At 44.0% G+C, this 19,398-nt stretch overlaps 2 protein-coding genes across 3 annotated transcripts in view; both read left to right on the forward strand.

Annotated features, from left to right (window-relative positions):
- Nucleotides 1–4,565, forward strand: part of PSMD14 (proteasome 26S subunit, non-ATPase 14) — a 94,793-nt gene extending 90,228 nt beyond the window's left edge. For both annotated transcript variants that reach the window (XM_040971638.1, XM_040971639.1), the window contains 2 exons: nucleotides 2,427–2,489; nucleotides 4,152–4,565. In XM_040971638.1, the coding sequence (XP_040827572.1) occupies nucleotides 2,427–2,489; nucleotides 4,152–4,250 (162 nt within the window). In that variant the 3' untranslated portion in view covers nucleotides 4,251–4,565. The remainder of the gene's footprint in view (nucleotides 1–2,426; nucleotides 2,490–4,151) is intronic.
- Nucleotides 4,566–8,856: 4,291 nt separating this feature from the next.
- Nucleotides 8,857–18,635, forward strand: TBR1 (T-box brain transcription factor 1). The gene is made up of 6 exons (XM_040972039.1): nucleotides 8,857–9,796; nucleotides 10,406–10,560; nucleotides 10,968–11,089; nucleotides 11,633–11,791; nucleotides 12,928–12,989; nucleotides 16,083–18,635. Exons 1-6 carry the CDS (start codon nucleotides 9,105–9,107, stop codon nucleotides 16,939–16,941), a joined length of 2,049 nt encoding a protein of 682 aa, XP_040827973.1. The 5' UTR covers nucleotides 8,857–9,104; the 3' UTR covers nucleotides 16,942–18,635.
- Nucleotides 18,636–19,398: the final 763 nt, after the last annotated feature.

Here is a 19,398-nt window from a genome sequence, read left to right on the forward strand (position 1 = left end):
AGTGCTTTTTTTGTTGGTTGAGTAAACCGAAGAGCACAAAAGCAAAAGCAAAATTTGAAGCCAAATCACAGAAGTTGCCATAAACACAGAAGTTCCCTAGTGAGGACACTGCCTGTGCCTGAATTTCATTTGTTTCTGCTACTACCATTTCTTATTTTTTTTGGTGACTAGCCAGGTTAGAACTGTGAATGAAGACAAACTGGTCTTGTGCAGATGGTAGAGCAGATATAGGTAACTAAGGTAAATGCAGAAAATGTTTAGGGTTCTGGTCTATCCTAGGATGGAAGAGATGTGCTTACTCTGTTGTCGTGGGGGTTTGCAACCTTAGTATATGCCTAAATCTACAGCTGCTCCTCATTTCCCAGATGGTATCTATGGCTGGGAGTACTTTTTACCATCTGCACTTCTCAAAGAGTTTGTGAACTCTCTCTTTTTTAATTATTGGGAATGGAAAAACTAATTGGTAAAGTGGTTAAATGATATAAAAGATTTCTTAAATTTTGAACTAGAGCTTTCTACATCCTATTTATTTAGCCTTTCAAATAAGATTAGTGCTTTAAATGCTTCTTGACCTTCATCTTTAGATCTGTCATCTTTGATATTTGCAGTAATCCAAAATAACTCCGTAATAACAATTTTGAATATGAATTGGTATTTTGAGCCAAATTCCAAACTCTTGCCTCCTTCCAATACTCTAGTAAGTAGTGTTGTTGGCAAGTGCATAGAACAATTAGTATCGTTCTATTAATACTGTTAATAGGGAGTAAAAACTTATGTGAATTGTTTCATTCATTTAATATGCTGTTAAGTTGATATAGTTATCAGTTTGTAACAGTAGTTCAGAAAGACGGGCTCTTAGTGTGTTGTCTTGTTTCCATTTATGTAAAACATCTAATAGAAAGAGAAACAATTTCCCAGTTAGAAAATACTTTTATAACTAACCAAGAATAGAAGAGTGACATCTGACTCTGAAAATGAACATATTCTCTGTCTAGGGAATTCTAGATTTGGAGAATTACTGATTTGTGTTTTTCCTTCTTCTAGGTTTATTTGTCACAAATTATTTTCTAATGATGTGTTACAAATCAATATTTTCTAATAATCAGTAGATACAATACTTACCATTTTTTCACTTTAGGCAGGTTTTACTGGAGAAAATTCTCCAGATAGTTTGTCCATTTATAAAATTAGACACTTGCCATCTTTGCTCATTTTCAAGTTCTCTGTTTACAAAACTATTAAGAAGGTGTGAAATGCAGCCAAACTTCCCAGTTTATGGGAAATGTCTGATGATTGCATTTCCTACATGTTCATTGTTCACACATGGAGAAATTTGGCAGCTGTGAAATTATTAAGTTTTGAGTATCCAAATCAAACCCTCCCTGGGATTTTGATTTCTTGCCTTTTATCTCCTCCCCACCCCCTTGTTTTAACTACCTCTGTGGTAAATTCTGTGGTGACATTTCCTGAGACTGATGATCTTTACGTTACTGTTTTTCCTTTATTAAATGTTATGAGTGAATCATAGATTAGACATTCATCAAATAGAGCCCTGGCTTCAGGTCATAAACAAATTGCTAAAGAAAGGATCCTAAAACGTAATTCTCAATAAAGAGATTTTGTGTCAGTGCCAGTTTTGGAGAAAAGGTTAGTGGTTGTAGGTAGTCTAAATGTTGAAATTATTTCAGAATTACTACACCAGAAAGTTTAGGATCATGTACCTGAAGAATTTGAAGCTAATTTTTAAAGTAGTAGAAGTGATTTGTACGCATTGTTTTATTTGATATAACCTTGGTTTAATTTGGTTTTTAATTATTTTGACATTGAACATTTAAAATTACTCTTGTTTCCTCTTGGCTTTTAAAGATGTGCCATTTAAAGTAGTGAGATTTTTCCCCCTGGCTACATGCATTACTTTTAGAGATTTAGAGAAACAAGATCAACTTGTAATTAGCTTAGTGGATCCATAAGTTAGCAGCTCTTCATCCTTGGAATTGCTGATAGTTAAATGAGTACTGAATAACACTGGTGGTATTGGCAGAGGGAAAAAATTGGACACAAAGAAATGAGAAATTGGGGTAGTTCAAGTCAGAATAAACTAGTTAATACTACAGTACAATTAGCGTGTTACTCTGGGGTGCTTTTATCACATCTGTTCTCAGTTGGTTAACACTATCATCCATTGATCTGGTTCAATATTTTCAACATTTTTTACATACCTCTGTTCTCTCAGAATGATGTCATCAGCTTTTATAACTGTGAATGTTATTCTGAAGATAGGTAAAACTACTTGTTTGATCAGTTCTGTGAATATAAAAGGTTCTCTGAATGAAAATTATGATCACCATTTTTTTTAATGTTTATTCTGCAGTGCAGAAAGTAAATTCAGAATTTGAAACTTTGTCCTTTGTGTGTTTCATTCACAGGCTGTAGAAGAAGAAGATAAGATGACACCTGAACAGCTGGCAATAAAGAATGTTGGCAAGCAGGTGAGGTATACTGTGATAGGTTATGCAGCTGCATAATTGTATGCTCTTGTAGAATTAAAATTATTTTAGGGCCATATGATTTCTTTTCCTGTATATTCACTATATTTTTCTTCTGTCATGTAAATGTGATATTAATTTTAAAGGTCAAATTCTGTTTGCCTTCTATAAAGAAGTATATCACAAATTTAATTATACCTATGAGATCTGATCTTTAGTGAAAATAGTTTACTAGAAATAAATTAGGCCACTTGCAGAATCGTGAGTTAATTTTTCAAATACTGTTTTTAGTATAGATCAGATAACAAAATGGTAAATGTATTTCATATGCAGCAGTTTTTAAAAATTATGCACTTTATATATTTGTAGAAAATGTACCTGAGAATGCCTAGAGGTCTATTTGGCTATACTAAGTGAAGAGAAAGGGTAGCATTTGCTACTGTACTATTCTGAGATGAAAAATATATTTTAATCTATTATCTAGGGGGTATAACACATCAACCAATTAAAGGAATCTACAGATTAATTAGACTGTTTTTTAAAGAATGTTGATTACATTTTTTTCATTTCATGGAACATGGTTATCATATTGCTGATGTTGGCAGAATCTTGATATTTCAGATGCAAGACACTAAGCTGTCTTTGCTTTCAGCCATCCTACCATATGCTCTGATCCCATCACATCTCACAAGCTATGTAGGTTTGGGCCAGGACCATTCTTGGATGGGAAATCTCTTAAGAATCACCCAGCTGCCACAAGAAGTAATGTAGAGAACTGATAAACGAGTTACCATTTCACTAGAAAAGCATTGGAATGGTAGGGGCAAAGGTCTGGATTTATTACATATCATAAATGAGGCTATTAATTCTTGCTACATTTTGAATATTATAATTTAAAATCAAATATTTCCTTCAGAACACAAAATGAAATATAGTTCGTCTTATTTTCTCATCTTATGATATCATCCTTCATGTCCTTTTCCACTACTTATTTAAATACAATATATAATATTTTGTCACCTCTTTGGAACCTTACCCTATAGAGAGTTCAGTAACTATTTCTTGAATAAATGCTTTTTCGAGGCCTGTAGTTTCTTGATGTAGATTTTACCAGCAGATAACGGGACTAGAATTAAAAGTGAAACTGAAAAATGTATAACTGGCAAAGTTTAGTAGTCATCAGAATTCTTTTTGTAAATGTAATAATGAGCGCTCCATTGATTTGGCCTATTTTGTGACAAAAGCAAAGCTGTCAGTAGTAAAATCAAACTACTGTCTTCTCTGTTGTAATTTCTGTTTCTTTTACCTAAAATGCTCTAAGGCTTGCTTTACAAAATAAAATAATATTGTATCCAAAATCCCTTGAAATTATTTGTAGTATGATGTATTTCTGAATTCTTGAAAGAAATCAGCATATTGAAATGATAGGTTAGAAAAGCTCAGCTAGAAATAATTTCAGTGATAAACTCTGGTTTAAAGTTAGGAGTCTTGGGTAGTTTGGCAATACTGAAGAAAATAATTTTTCAAAGCTTTTTATTATATATGTAATGCATCTTTTAAAGTTTTCAAATTTAGCTGAATTCATTCAACCTTAATATATATATAAATATATATAAATATTTTTTTAATTTACCAATAACGTTCTTTCTCTGTTTTTTCTTTTAGGACCCCAAACGTCATTTGGAAGAACATGTGGATGTACTTATGACTTCAAATATTGTCCAGTGTTTGGCAGCTATGTTGGATACTGTCGTATTCAAATAAAGCAACACCAAAAGCTACTAGTGATAGTTTCAGTGTATATTCCTCTGTTGTTCCTAATGCTCAAAATCAAGGGACCTCTGAAGGTGTATTTGGTTAACTGTATGACATCTGGCATCATTTGCAATGGCATAACACCTTCCGTCTTGGTTGTGCAATTACTTCTGTTTCTTTAGTCAGGGTCTTTGCAAATTCCAAAGTTGTATAAGAAGACATCAAAGTGGACACATTTTGTTAAGATCCCATTTAATATTTGAAGAAATCAGTAGCACAAATATATTTTGATTGTTGCTTACAAAATAAAATGCATTTACAATCTATGTCTCCTGAGGTCTTTCTGGCACTGGGGAGAATGGACAGACTATCATTTGACAGTGTGTGGGAAATCTCACACAGATATGTTTATGTTTAAAAAAAATCACAGATAAAACATGAATGTGATAACAAAACTTCACAAATATACAATGGTTAGCATTTGTAAATAACTACCTCTTTAGTGACTAATCCAGAAAAAAGGCTGACATTAAATCATCTCAGAAGCTACTATTGAATATTCACTATCTTGTTAAAAATACTGTACTTTCAGGATTTCTAAGGAGTACAATGGACAAGAAAATGGTTGTGGTTTTTAGTTGAGACTTTATCTTGTTTAAGAGTATATTCTATCAGCTTTTTGAGACTATCCAATATTGGCTGTTACAAATTTCACCTGAGTTACCTCTAAGTCACAAAAGTTACAAAATGCCTTCAAGGCAAAATGAGGAGAATAACCATAGTGTGTGTTTAGTATGAGCTTATGAGTGAACACCTATGTTAACTATTTGCTCTCATCTTTTCAAAATGAGTTTAGAAATTACCCAGTCATCTGTTAGGTAAAAAAACAAAAACAAATTGAGTAATGGCAATTTTTAAAGATGACTTTTTCCCCCCCAACCTACAGCCTACTTCTAACCTTATATCCAAAGGTAACTATGCCATTGTTAATACCCATGCTACAGCACAATCCTAGATATACCTAGGAATATGGCAAAGGTGTAATTCTAATCTGCATATACTTCTCTCTAAAAATGCCCTTAAAAAACCTGAGAAAACTAAAACTTAATTAAAGGATGGTTTTACTTGGGGGCATATAATTTAGACTTGATCTGTTAGAATTATCATGAGTGCTTTAGTAGGCTAACTTACTGTCCTACTTGAATGAGTCTGGCCTCAACTGATTGCCTAATGAAATATCCAGAAACAAAGTGGAAATGACTTAAATTCTCAGTATGTTTCAGTGGTTTTTTTTTTTTTTTTTGAGAATAAAAGGTATTTTGAGCATTTTTTACTTCTTTCCCTTTTTAGATATCGTAATACTGTATTATGTAGGACATGTAATATGTACCAATTTAAGTCATTGGGATTATATCTAACCATTTAAAATTAAAATGTAAGATTGCCTAAATCAGGCTTTTGGCCTATAATGGTAAAAGTTTACAATCTTGCAGATATTGTTGATTGGAATTACTTAGGAGGATAGATAGATAGTATCCTCAAAAGAAGAACTATTTGCACTATTCAGATAAGTCTTTTTCTTTCACTCAGTGCCCTGAAAAATCAGTCTTGAGTAAGGACAATGACTGTAAGGGGTTAAACAGTGCCTTTTGCTTTTACTAAATCACTTGTTTATGGATATCTTAGCCACTTCTTCCCATTTTGCTCATGTTTGAGATGTTTCCAGTGTTAGAACATTGTCAAAATGTATCCTACCAAAGCCTACATCTTGTTAAGAGTTGATCAAAATCAGGATGCCTTAAAAGTAATTCAGTGAACACTTTTGTCTTGGGGTACAACTATTTTAGCAACAGCATGGTGGTCAAAGCCCAGTTAAACCTTGAAGTAACTTGGTTTATCACACTTCAGTAAGCTCCTTAGTACTCGTGTGTGCATGCACAGATACTCTTTTGTGAATATCTTTACCCATCCACCATACATACCTAAAACACCTCTGGAACCAGAATTCCAGCTGGTCCCTACTATGAAAGCAGACTGGTATGGGGCAATGAACACTCACTATTCAAGTGTGATCTGCCTGGACCAACAGAACAACGTCCAAACTCCAACAAAGACCAACTGACTCGTAAAGATCCTGGTGTGGTTCAGAATGTAAAGTCTGAAAAATCCTGTTCTACGGAAGTGTGGTATACTGTCAGTGTGAGCTCAAGGAAATCCTTTTGTCCAAATCCAAGACATGACCTACGTGCAGGCATCGCTGAATTTAGTAATTATCCAAAGTAGATTAGAGGGCACATTTATCCCCTAATTCAGTAGCTTTAAAACACAGGAAGGTATGTTGTGTCTCTTCCATCTGTTAACACCTTAATGCTTCATTTTAGCATTTTTCATTTGTTTTAAGAAGCGAGGCTGAGGTGTCAGAAGTGACAAGCCTTCCAAAAGCCCAGGTAGTATTAAGGCTGGCCACTGACGGAACTAAAGGAAGCTACTCCCTTCTAGAGAATCCGAAGGACTGAAGTTAACGATAAGAAAGAAGAAAACAACAACAAAAAAAATGCAAAATAGGGCACAAGCCAAGTGAAGGCCAGAAAACCTAGTATCAATTGGTGTCATAGCTACTCCCTTTTCCCTCACCCTAAGCCTCAATAGCTAAGACATTTGTTCATGAAGCCTCTTGGCTAGGAGCTGAGGTTTGCTTTTGAAAGGGGGGGAAATGGGTCTGGCTTAATTCCTCTTACAAAATGATTTCGACTTGTGTGTAGGACATCTGGTCATCAACTTGTCCAGCCCAGGGCCGCCCGCGCCGCGACGCGTCTTGCTTGCAAGCCCTGCTGGAGGCCACAGCTGGTGCCCTCTACAGCCAAGGCACCCAGCCTGCCTTGGGGACGGGGGCGGTGGCGCAGTCTGGGCACAACTCTGACTGCGCAGGGCCCACTGCGCGATGCTCCACAGCCACCACTCTGTCAGTTAACCCCTCTCCGCCCAAGCCCGGCACCGGTGTCACTCTTGGGGTTCGAGGGTGGTGGTGCGGAGCTGCCCCAGACCAGAAAGAGGTAGATACTACACTGGAGCTACAGCCCACGTTGCAAGATGTGCCCTGGGGTCAGCGCAGCTCTCGGGTGGGGGCTAAGGGGGCGTAGAGACTTGGCGCTGCGTCCCCTTCCCTTAACCCCTTCGCCTGATCCTTCAACCGCGAGTGAGGTTGGAGTAATGAGTCCAGCCGCAGGAAGCAACTCTGGGCAGATACGCCGCTGCTGCTGCTGCTCCTGGCTTTCTGGTCCAAGGCCAATGGCTGGGCTCTCGTGTTGACGGTACTGGGGACATCTCTTCTGCCTACTCCTTGGAGTCGCTTTGGGCCTCGTGCTATTTATTTGTGCCAACATCCTCTTAAAATTGGTTTTTTTCTCTATTCCTCCTTAGATTTTTTCCTTCTTAAAAAATTACTGGCACGGATTCATTTTCTCCTCTCCAGATTATATAAACACCACACACACGCACGCGCGCGCGCGCACACACACACACACACACACACACACACACACAGGAGCCTTCACTCAGATCGCAGCCCTGACACCCACCACGTTCCACTCTGCCCAGCTCAGCCAGCACTGCGGGCGAACCCCTGTGCTCAGGGACGGAGCCTTCTCCTTCCCGGACCAGAACCTGTCTCAAAGCCAGTACCTCTTAGAGAGAAGGAAGTGCAGTGGGACACAGCAAAAGGTGTATGGCGCCTGGGGGACCCCGTCCCCCCACGTTCCCCCTTAGATGCCCTTCAGATAATCTGCAACCAAGTTAGCTGATAAAATATTTAGTAAAGAACCGATAAACGCCACGGCAAAAACATTAAGGCATTTCTATCAGAGAGCTTATGATTATTTCAAAACTTAAAAAGGGGATCATAGATTGTCACTGCTCCCATGCTCAACCAAGAAACCGTACCTTCCCGAGGTGGGTGCTGGGTTGGGGTGGGTTGCTTGTCCCCACCCCAGGGCTCAGGCTCCCCGCCGCGGCTGGCTCTCGCTGGCGGTGCTTTATTTATGCATGTAGTTCCAAAGGTGCGGGGTTGAGGGTGGGGGTGGGGCGCTGAGCACACACAGGACCCGCGCGCCAAGCCCTGCTCAGGTGTTGTGTGCTTCCGTATTAACTGGAAAAGACAGACTTTGGAACTTTTACAGGGCGAGAAGAGGCCACCGGCTCGCGCTTTGTATACTTTGCACTTGAAATCGCTACATTCAACTGAATATTTGGCTCATTCTGATCCGAAAAGTCTCCTCGCACCGTCGAATTCCCTCCTCCGCCCCTCCGCTCCAAAGGGTCTGGGAGGGGGCGGCGACGGAGCGCAAAGTGGGGGGGAGTTGCGGTGGGGGGAGAAGGTAGGAAATGTTTAGTAAACTGCACATCTTTGAGTTTTCCTAAAAGCAGTGGTCATCAAGCTTAAAGGTGACATAACAGTGCTCACGTCAACCAACACACATTCCCTACCCCACCTCACCCCCCAACCCCCAGTCAACAATAAAATCATCCCCTTCAATTTGCCATGATCGTCGCGACCAGGAGCCAGGTGATTATCCTAATTAATGTCTATCTAATTAAATTACTGTCAGCAGTTAACCAATGGCAGGAGCCGTTTCATCGGCTGCACAAGCAGCGAGATCAAAAGTGAGCCTTTTCTGATTGCTGCATAGTGTCAATTGGCCAATCTCTTCTCCCAGGGAAGAAAAAAAAAAGTAAATCAAACCTTTGAGAAGCATTTGCTGGTTGAAGTGCTTTCTCTCTAGTGAGGGGGTCTGTGGATTTCTAGTTTATGATAAATAGGACTTTAAAACCCAGGGACGGGAGGGCGAGTGTTCAGGTTCTAGAGCAATGCAGCTGGAGCACTGCCTTTCTCCCTCTATCATGCTCTCCAAGAAATTTCTCAATGTGAGCAGCAGCTACCCACATTCAGGCGGATCCGAGCTTGTCTTGCACGATCATCCCATTATCTCGACCACTGACAACCTGGAGAGAAGTTCACCTTTGAAAAAAATTACCAGGGGGATGACGAATCAGTCAGATACAGACAATTTTCCTGACTCCAAGGACTCACCAGGGGACGTCCAGAGAAGTAAACTCTCTCCTGTCTTGGACGGGGTCTCTGAGCTTCGTCACAGTTTCGATGGCTCTGCTGCAGATCGCTACCTCCTCTCTCAGTCCAGCCAGCCACAGTCTGCGGCCACTGCTCCCAGTGCCATGTTCCCGTACCCCGGCCAGCACGGACCGGCGCACCCCGCCTTCTCCATCGGCAGCCCCAGCCGCTACATGGCCCATCACCCGGTCATCACCAACGGAGCCTACAACAGCCTCCTGTCCAACTCCTCACCGCAGGGCTACCCCACGGCTGGCTACCCCTACCCACAGCAGTACGGCCACTCCTACCAAGGAGCCCCGTTCTACCAATTCTCCTCCACGCAGCCGGGGCTGGTGCCGGGCAAAGCGCAGGTGTACCTGTGCAACAGGCCCCTCTGGCTGAAATTTCACCGGCACCAAACGGAGATGATCATCACCAAACAGGGAAGGTAATGCTACATTCTTGGATGCCGCCGTTCCAGGCGCTGCCGGGGAGAAAGCGCGCCCAGGTTCTGAATGATTTTTCCGGGGTTGGGAAAGGAGTGGAAGATACTGTGGTGCGCCCTAGAGTTGGCTGGTTTTGGAAGAGGGGGACGTGGAATGGATAGCTATCGCAGTGATATTGGTGGTGGTGGGGACCCCCGCTCAAGGAACACGGAGTGCCGGTCAGTGGCCGGAGGAAGGCGCGCGAGAGAGAGCAAGAGGGAGAGAGAGAGAGGCAGAGCCCCGGGCCAGCGGCCGGGCGAAGGGAGGGACGCTTCAACGCCCGCCAGAGCGGACAGGTGGAGACGCGGCTAGCCTGCCCCGCTCTCCACCTGAGCAGTGATACCTGCCGATTCCCCTCTCCAGCTCACTCGTTGCGCTTTCCGCGTCCGGCCCTACCTCTTTTCCTCTCCCACCACCCCTCTTCCAACCCGACGAGCCTTCGCTGGTCTACGCGTGAGAACAAGTTTTGCTTTGCTATCTGGCGCCCCGCTTTCTCGCATTTAATCTTTTAACATTTACGTTTCTTTTCCCCCACCCCTTGTTTTCTTTCTTCCCTCCCTTGATTTAAATAGGCGCATGTTTCCTTTTTTAAGTTTTAACATTTCTGGTCTGGATCCCACGGCTCATTACAATATTTTTGTGGATGTGATTTTGGCGGATCCCAATCACTGGAGGTTTCAAGGAGGCAAATGGGTTCCTTGCGGCAAAGCGGACACCAATGTGCAAGGCAAGTCCTTCCAATTAACACGTTTTTTTGACACTTATTTAGGTGAGAATGATTAATTAAAGCCTTTGTGGACTGGCTCGAGCGGCTTTAAAAAAAAAAGAAAGAAAGAAAGAAAGAAAGAAAAGGGAGGAGAGATAGGCCAGTGACTTCTAAAAGGAAATGAGGGGGACAGACTGAGAGGCTAGAAGGGGGAGGGCTATGCAAAAGCTATTTTAATCATCCCTAGTTAATAGAAGAACGTATGGCCTAAACAGCCCAGTTAATGGCTTCACAGTGGAGCAAGAGGTGTGTGTGTGTGTGTGTGTGTGTGTGTGTGTGTGTGTGTGTGTGTGTGTGACCTACACAGTTAGCGGTTGGGACTGGGCAGTGCCCTGGGGCATATGTAAAACACCTATTTCTTGCTCTAGGAAATCGGGTTTATATGCACCCGGATTCCCCCAACACTGGGGCTCACTGGATGCGCCAAGAGATCTCTTTTGGAAAATTAAAACTAACGAATAACAAAGGAGCTTCAAACAACAATGGGCAGGTCAGTGGTTCGGGTTTCTCTCTCTTCCCGCCCCCTGCCCGGTCTCTCTGGCATCCAGTTCGCTAGTTAAAAGCAGCGTGCAAAATTGGATTCATGTTTGCTTCAAGCAAAAAAGACGTCCTCTCCCCAAACCTGCATTCCCACCTTCCGAAGTTACATTCCGTGTATAAAATTGTTCTCCTGGCCCTCTACTCCGTCCAGATTTCGGAGTTCGCAATCTGTCCAACTCTAAGTACTGACTGATTTTGATAAAGAAACCTGCAGGAGCTGCAAAGGTTGAGGGGGGATTATATTTCTCCTAAACCGGGCACTGGGAGAAGAGCCCTGCCTACTGGCGGTCAGGTTCCGCTTTTCTCGAGGGTCAGTGCGAGGGTCAGTCTGCTCCAGTCGGGCAGCCGCTGGAGGGCCGAGCGCGGCGGGCAGGTAGCTGGAGCGACGGGCAGCCGCCTAGCTGGGCGGCCCGCGGCGCGAAGCTCCCGCGCCTGGAGCACTGCACCCGCATTAACACCTCGCCCGGCGCTCCCCTTTTTCTCTGCGGGACAGATGGTGGTTTTACAGTCCTTGCACAAGTACCAGCCCCGCCTACATGTGGTGGAAGTCAACGAGGACGGCACGGAAGACTCCAGCCAGCCCGGACGCGTTCAGACCTTCACTTTCCCGGAGACTCAGTTCATCGCCGTCACCGCCTACCAGAACACCGATGTAAGCAGGCCTTAGGGCTGGGCGCGCGGAGGGGCCGTACCCACAGCTCTCCCGCACTCGCCGCCCCGAAATTCAAGGTCCTGGCGCTGGCAGCACTGTGGTCAGCAACAGCTGGCTCTGCTGTGCGTTTTCGTCAGTGGGCAAAGCGACTGCGAAGCACCTTCCCAGAACACCCCACTGGTGGGAAAATACGTATTTGTCTCTGTCGCAGGTCATTCGGGCAACCTTTGAGGTGGCTGGGATTTCTGGGGCGTCTTTCGGGAGTTTTAATTTCTCAACCTAGAAACGAGAGAGAGATAGGTCTGATTTCTCTCCGTCTCTCTCAAGTCCCTCTTTCCTTTAGAAAACAAGTAGATCTCTGTGTTGTATTGTTGACAAGTTTTGGCATCTCAATTTTTGCAAAAGGAAAAAAGCCTCTTCATTTTTGATCATTGAAATAAACAAATGTCATTGTTCTTGGGGACTCAAAAGAAAAAAAAACCGTGTTCATATATATGAAACTGCAGTAAATCAAACGACCGGAAGCTAGGGATGAGTTTTCTCACACTTGCACCTCTGCAGTACTTGCATGTTTACTGAAAACCTCGTTTCAGTGGCTCATTTGCCTTCTAGGTGTGATAGCACTTTCTGTGCTTATATTCTTATTTAAATGAATATCAAGGGCTAAAGCACTATTTTTATTTTAAATCAAACTTAGTTTTAGTATGCAATTGTGCAATTAATTCCTCGGGTTGTGAATCAGAAACATCCACGTTTTTAAAAATGTGCTGAAGCACTTAAAATATTTTTTTAAAAATGTGATGGATTCAAGTTCCCTCTAAAGAGGTTTGTCTAAATGCCTTGTGTGTAATAACAAGAATTTTAGAAATAGTTGAACAATTTAAAGCACTTGGGTAGCTAATTAATTAGAATAAATCTTTTAAAGTACTATTAGTTTTAAAACGTGTTTCTTTTTATTTTTTACTTTTTCTCTTTCAATCCATTCTCTCAAAATTTCCAACAAGAGTAACTTGACTATTTAATGAAATTGTAGGACTTAAGACCCTGTAGAAAAGTGACAGATAATGTATTCTCATACACCCTATCTTCCCATTTTAAGTGGGGAATCACAATCATCCCTTTTTTCTCTTTTCCAGATTACACAATTGAAAATAGATCACAATCCCTTTGCAAAAGGATTTCGGGATAACTATGACACGTAAGTAACTTTGCATGTTTCTTCTCCAACAGTTGTCACACTGGGCTTTAGGTCAAAGGTGGATTGTCATGTATGTACAAGGCTTTTGGAAACTGAAATATGTGAAGACAGAGCTGTTTCAGAGGTCTTCCCTTTATTTTGTCTATCCCACCCTCACCCCCTCAGATGACCTTGTGGCTTGGTACTTGTGTGGTTTTGGTCAAAGGTTTCCTCCACCTATTTTTAGATTTCCTGTGACTTACAGAGTTGTTGGCTGAGCCTCTGGGGCTGGCTGGCTGGCTGGTTGGCTGGCTGGCTGGCTGGTTAGGGAGGTTGCCCTAGTTCCTGGTGCGGGTGTTGTATGTGGCGCTGCAGATGCTCAGCTCAGATTGTCTGTGTCTGAAACGGGCAATTCTGCCTGAAAGTGCATGCGGTTCTGGCAGTTGTTACAGTCATCTTGGCATATGTGACTTTTATTTACCCATTTCCAAGTTTTGTGTAATAGCATTTCCTCTGCAAGTTTACTACAGATTGAATAGAAGTGTGCCCCCACTGCAGGCGAGTTCATCAGCAGAACCGCTGTTGCAGACATGTCAGGCTTTGGGAAAGATGCCTTTGCTGTGTTATTTATATGCTTGAGAAGAAAAACATACCCCTTTGTCTTTGGTTTCTATATGTGTTTTCATTTAATGTGATGGTTCCCTCTTCAGATCTCCCTGCCTTGGTCTTCTTTTCTAGCGAAAGGCTGTTCCTCCAGGGTAACAGTAGGTGTGAACTGAATGCTTTCTGGGCTGCTTCTGGTTTCCTCTTTCAGGGGTCAGTCCTAGTGCCTATGATTTGAGATGATGCTTTACAGCAAAATTTAGATCTGCACTGTGGGGGTTGCCTCACTTTTTTTGCCCATAAAAGGGGAGGGTACATACCTCCTGAATTTCATGGTGTCCAGTGAGTGCCTGGGATAGAGCTAGGAAGTTAAAACTGCCTTTAAGTAAGATTGGACCAAACAGGTGGAGAAACACACTAGCTGCCCCTATTCAACCTCCAGTCAAATAATAACCTTCCCTCTTGATAGTCTATGACAAACTGAAGAGACAGTCATTGATATCGCCTCTGACCATCCTAGGTGCCCATCAAAAGTAGTACAAAGAAGGCGGAGTTCACCAATGTGATTCTCCAGAGTAAAAACTTGGCTACTCTAATTTTCACAGTCTGCAATGATGGACCCCACACAGTGGAAAGTGTGTAGCCCAAGAGACCAGGGATGTTGGAGAAGAGTCCTATAGATTTTGGGCTTTTAATTCTGTTGTGAACATCTGTTCAAAGGTATTTATTTTACACAAATCAATTCAACAATCCCCAGAGGATTTGGACCTGGATGGGCATCTAAACTGTATCTTTTGTAGATTGCTTTTTTTTTTTCTTTTTGAGATAATGTGGTGGTAAACAGAAGAGGTATTTGTACCTTGCTAGCTATGTTCCCTTCCTGCCTCTTTCCGTTTGTCTGAAACTGGAATTAAATTGCAGGAGGGAAGCAAGCAGAATGGGCCCGTGGAGCCACAGCTCTGACATGTCCCTTCCTTTCTGGCTGCCTTCCCTTGGAAAAGCCATTTCCCTTTGACTCCTCACCAGTTTTCATGGGAAGCTTCTTTACCTGTACAGGAAGACAACTTCCATTTTTATGATATGGAAGAGCAGAGTGGTTGAAGTCACTCTCTCCTTTCCCTTTTTCTGTTAGTTATTTGGGCATAGCTTAATTTTGGAGAACTAGGGGGAAGGCTTAAGAGTTCAGGGGGGTTCCTCAATGCTGCTAGGCCACTTACTACGGGTTCCTCCCCTGCCAAGGGATTAAGATCTGATAAGACTGAGTTTCTTCCTCAAAACTGCCTGTTTCAGTAAAAATTTAAAACATTTATGTGTGAGCTAAATAAAAACGGAGGCATGTGTGCATGTGTATGAGAAAACCACTTCTACCAGTCTTCATCCAATCCCTGGTTCCCTCTCATTTCTAGAGGGATTTTCCAGGCCCAGGGCCTAGTGTTAATATGATTATGTTAGGCAAGATAATTCCCAGCAACGCAGTCCCTGTCAGTGACCTATCATCTTTTGCCTTGGCTTTCTCATCCATGAAGTGGGATACTAATAGTGGTTAGCTCAAAGGATTGTTGTGAGTTCAGGAAGTTACTCTTTGTGCAGTCCTAGAGCCAGCAGGGCCTGGCACATACAAAGCTCAGTACTGGCAAGTGTTATTATTGCTGCCTTGCCTGGGGGAGCTTGCTTCCTCTATTTCTGTACTATAAGAGTTTGCCCCAAAGTTGCTTTTCTTTTTCTCAGTAATGGGTCAAAGGTTGGGCAACAAAGGTTAAGTAAAGAACCTTTTTGTACTATGCTAGAATCTTATGGATAACTGTGTGTCTTCTTGTTTGCTTAAATTGTGCGTGTTGGGGGGAGGTGAGTAGTTAAAAGGTCACTCGGGAGGAGGGGAGACACTCAGCAGACCCTGAGACCCTGAGGCCTCCAGCAGCCATCCTGGGGGATCTCAGAAGACTGATGAAGGCCTCCCTATGATGATTATTACCTGGATGCCTGCCTGGCTTCCCCACCACCACACGCGGTTTTTCTCTAGGGCATTATTAAACACTTTAGAAAAAGGAGGAGAGAAATCACCTGAATAATCAAATGGACTCAGGAGATCTGGGGGAAAAAAAGGGTGGAGCGGGTAGCTTGTTTAGAAATTCCACTCAGAAAGTCACCAGGGAGGACAGGCCCGGTGGGTCCTTGGAGTGCACTCTTGCTGGAGAGGGGGAATGAGTCCCCTACTGTGCCCCTTGCTAGGTGCCCAGCAGAGCTGCAGGTGCTCGGGAAGAGGGGAGCCTTCCTCTCGGTGCCTGTAGGCTGCTCAGGGCCTGCACGGAGAAGTCTCTTTGTAGTTTCTGGACTTCTGTTAAGGAAAGACAAGAGTCCATGACCTTTTGAGCTTCTCTGTGTTGGTCACCAGCACTTGTAAATGGAGGGTGCGGGGCGGGCAAAGAGTGCAGGCAGCCTTCCCTTCTGCAGCCCGAAGGGACCTCCCGCCACCTCCGGTTCTCTCTCTCTCTCTTCCCCTGACTCCCGCAGGATCTACACAGGCTGTGACATGGACCGCCTGACCCCTTCGCCCAACGACTCGCCTCGCTCACAGATCGTGCCCGGTGCTCGCTACGCCATGGCCGGCTCTTTCCTCCAAGACCAGTTTGTGAGCAACTACGCCAAGGCCCGCTTCCACCCGGGTGCAGGCGCGGGCCCCGGGCCGGGCACGGACCGCAGCGTGCCGCACACCAACGGGCTGCTGTCGCCTCAGCAGGCCGAGGACCCGGGCGCGCCGTCGCCACAGCGCTGGTTTGTGACGCCGGCCAACAACCGGCTGGACTTCGCGGCCTCGGCCTACGACACGGCCACGGACTTCGCAGGCAACGCGGCCACACTGCTCTCGTACGCCGCGGCGGGCGTGAAGGCGCTGCCGCTACAGGCCGCGGGCTGCACCGGCCGCCCGCTAGGCTACTACGCCGACCCGTCGGGCTGGGGCGCGCGCAGCCCCCCGCAGTACTGCGGTGCCAAGTCGGGCTCGGTGCTGCCCTGCTGGCCAAACAGCGCCGCGGCCGCCGCCCGCATGGCCGGCGCCAACCCCTACCTGGGCGAGGAGGCCGAGGGCCTGGCCGCCGAGCGCTCGCCGCTGCCGCCCGGCGCGGCCGAGGACGCCAAACCCAAGGACCTGTCCGACTCTAGCTGGATCGAGACGCCCTCCTCCATCAAGTCCATCGACTCGAGCGACTCGGGGATTTACGAGCAGGCCAAGAGGAGGCGAATCTCGCCCGCCGACACGCCGGTGTCCGAGAGCTCATCCCCGCTCAAGAGCGAGGTGCTGGCCCAGCGGGACTGCGAGAAGAACTGCGCCAAGGACATAGGTGGCTACTACGGCTTCTATTCGCACAGCTAGGCCGCTCCAGCTCACCCGGGCCACTCGCCCCGCCGTGGCCTGGACACCCCAACCCTCTTTCCCCATGTCCAGCCAGCCCCTTGCACTCGGCTCTTCCCCAGCCTCCTCCTCCCCACCCAGGTCCCACCTTGCGCTCCCCCAGAGTTTTCTTTGACCTTTGACGACCGTCTGCAGCAAATAAGCGCTGGTCTCCCAGTGTGATTTTAACCCCTTCCTTTGCACAGCAGTCTCTTCAATTAGCGCACCGACCTCCAACTTTACAGTAAACACCGTCGGGTTTCCTATCTGCCTGTCCTTCTGTGAATTTATGCCCCTCACAGCCCACCTCTCCCTCCCCACTTTCGTCTCTTTCTTGTCTTGAAACTCTTCACCTTTAGGAGACCTGGGCAGTCCTGGCAGGCAGCAGCGATAAGGACCCGCCAAGCCTCGGCCTCCCCTATAACCAGAGGACGTTGACTCTAGAACCTGGACCCACCCAGCGCGTCCTTTCTTATCCCCGAGTGGATGGATGGATGGATGGATGGTAGGGATGTTAATAATTTCAGTGGAACAAAGCCTGTGATATGATTGTACATAGTGTTAATTTATTGTAACGAATGGCTAGTTTTTCTCATCGTCAAGGCACAAAACCAGTTCATGCTTAACCTTTTCTTTTTTCCCTCTCTTCACTTTTCCTTTTCTCTCCTCATTCTTTCTCTCTCCTCTCTCTCTCTTTTCTGGTGAGATAAATTAACAATATTTTAAGAAGGTCTGGAAACACAAAATACTTGATAGTGATGCGGTTCTCAATTCTCCTCAATTTGTTGCATGAAATAAATTACTATGTGCTCTAATGTGCACAAATAGCCAAGGAGAATCCATACAAACACCTGTACAGGATAGGTGTCTGTTCTTAGGCAAGTCGATTAAGTGGCATGATGCCTGCAAAGCGAAGTTAACTGGAGTTGTATGCCTCCCTCCCCAACCCTCTCAATAGAATAGCTAGACATCAGCAATATTATTTTGCCTTATTTGTTTTTCCCCAAAGTGCCAAATCCATTACTGGTCTGTGCAGGTGCCAAATATGCTGACAAACTGTTTCTGAATATCTTTTCAGTCCCCCTTCCACCTTTATATGCTGTAAATCTTTGTAATGAATACTCTATTAATGATATAGATGACTGAATTGTTGGTAACTATAGTGTAGTCTAGTGAAGATAAATTGTGTGAGTTGTATATTTTACTGCATTTTAGTTTTGAAAATGATTTTTCCCCCACCACCTAGAAACAGCTGAAATTTGACTTCCTTGGGGTAACACTGGCATTGATGCAAGTAAGACTGATTCCTCCCCTCTAAGTCTTGTTATATTTAATAAGGAGCATTAATCCCCCTGGAAATAGATTAGTAGGATTTCTAATGTTGTGTAGCAAACCTATACTTTTTTGTATTTTAAAATTAATGTGAAATATGCATCATACACAATATTCAATCTAGATTCCAATCCATGGGGGGATTTTTTTCCTAATAGGAATTCAGGGTCTAAACGTGTGTATATTTTGGCTCTTCTGTAAATCTAATGTTGTGATTTTTATATTTGTTTCGTTTTTGTCTGTGAACTGAATAATTTATACAAGTACACACTCCATTGAGAGACGTTTTGTTTTTTGCTCGTTTGTATTGTCTGTGTATAACAAGTAAAATAAACCTGGTAAAACGCTAACTATGGTGTTTGAAAGCAGTTTACAGTTTGAAAATTTAATTATTATAGATGGTTATTTTTGAGGGTTAAGGAAACCTCCTCCCTCGTACCCTGACTTGGGGTGGTCTGTTTAATGGGAGCCATCTCTTGCTTCCCTGTTAAATTTACTTAATAGCATCATGTTTTCTCCTTATTAGTTCCCTGGGGGTGAAGTTTCACTTTTTATGCTCATTTTTTCTTTTTCAGAAAAAAAAAAGACACTTTCCGTGTATTGATCTGTTGCTCTTTGAAGTTGGAAATGATGCTCATGGGGAAAAGGAGGGGGGCTCTAAGTAAGGAGTTAAGAATTTCTTGAAATTTCACAAAGTAATGTGGGGGGCATGGGAGGAGAAGAGGGGGTAATTAAAATGCATGTTAAAACAGGTTGTTGACCGCAGATGGTGTAAATTCTGGTCATACATAGCAGGCATTGGAGGAGAGTGGTGAATCTGTAAATTCAAACACAGAACGGACTACATTTCTTGAGTGGATGATTTCAGGCGATCCGGTACAGGTGAGGTAGAAAAGAAGCTGTAGGTACAAGCTCACGGAAATAGTGTTTTAAGCCGTTGAGCTTAAAACTTGCTTTAGGGAGATCTCCTGAGTGGGGCATCCGGGCCAGTCCTTCCCAGGCCGGATCCCAGTCCCTTGGAGTACAGACTAAGGTCGTCATGCCTCCGTGCAGGCGTCTGCAGAGCTCTGCCCTCATCTCCTTGAAAAGCTGTTTCTATACTTTTGT

Source organism: Ochotona curzoniae, unplaced genomic scaffold (genome assembly GCF_017591425.1).
Source record: "Ochotona curzoniae isolate NIBS_2020 unplaced genomic scaffold, NIBS_Ocur_1.0 contig_2210, whole genome shotgun sequence".
Classification (NCBI taxonomy): domain Eukaryota; kingdom Metazoa; phylum Chordata; class Mammalia; order Lagomorpha; family Ochotonidae; genus Ochotona; species Ochotona curzoniae.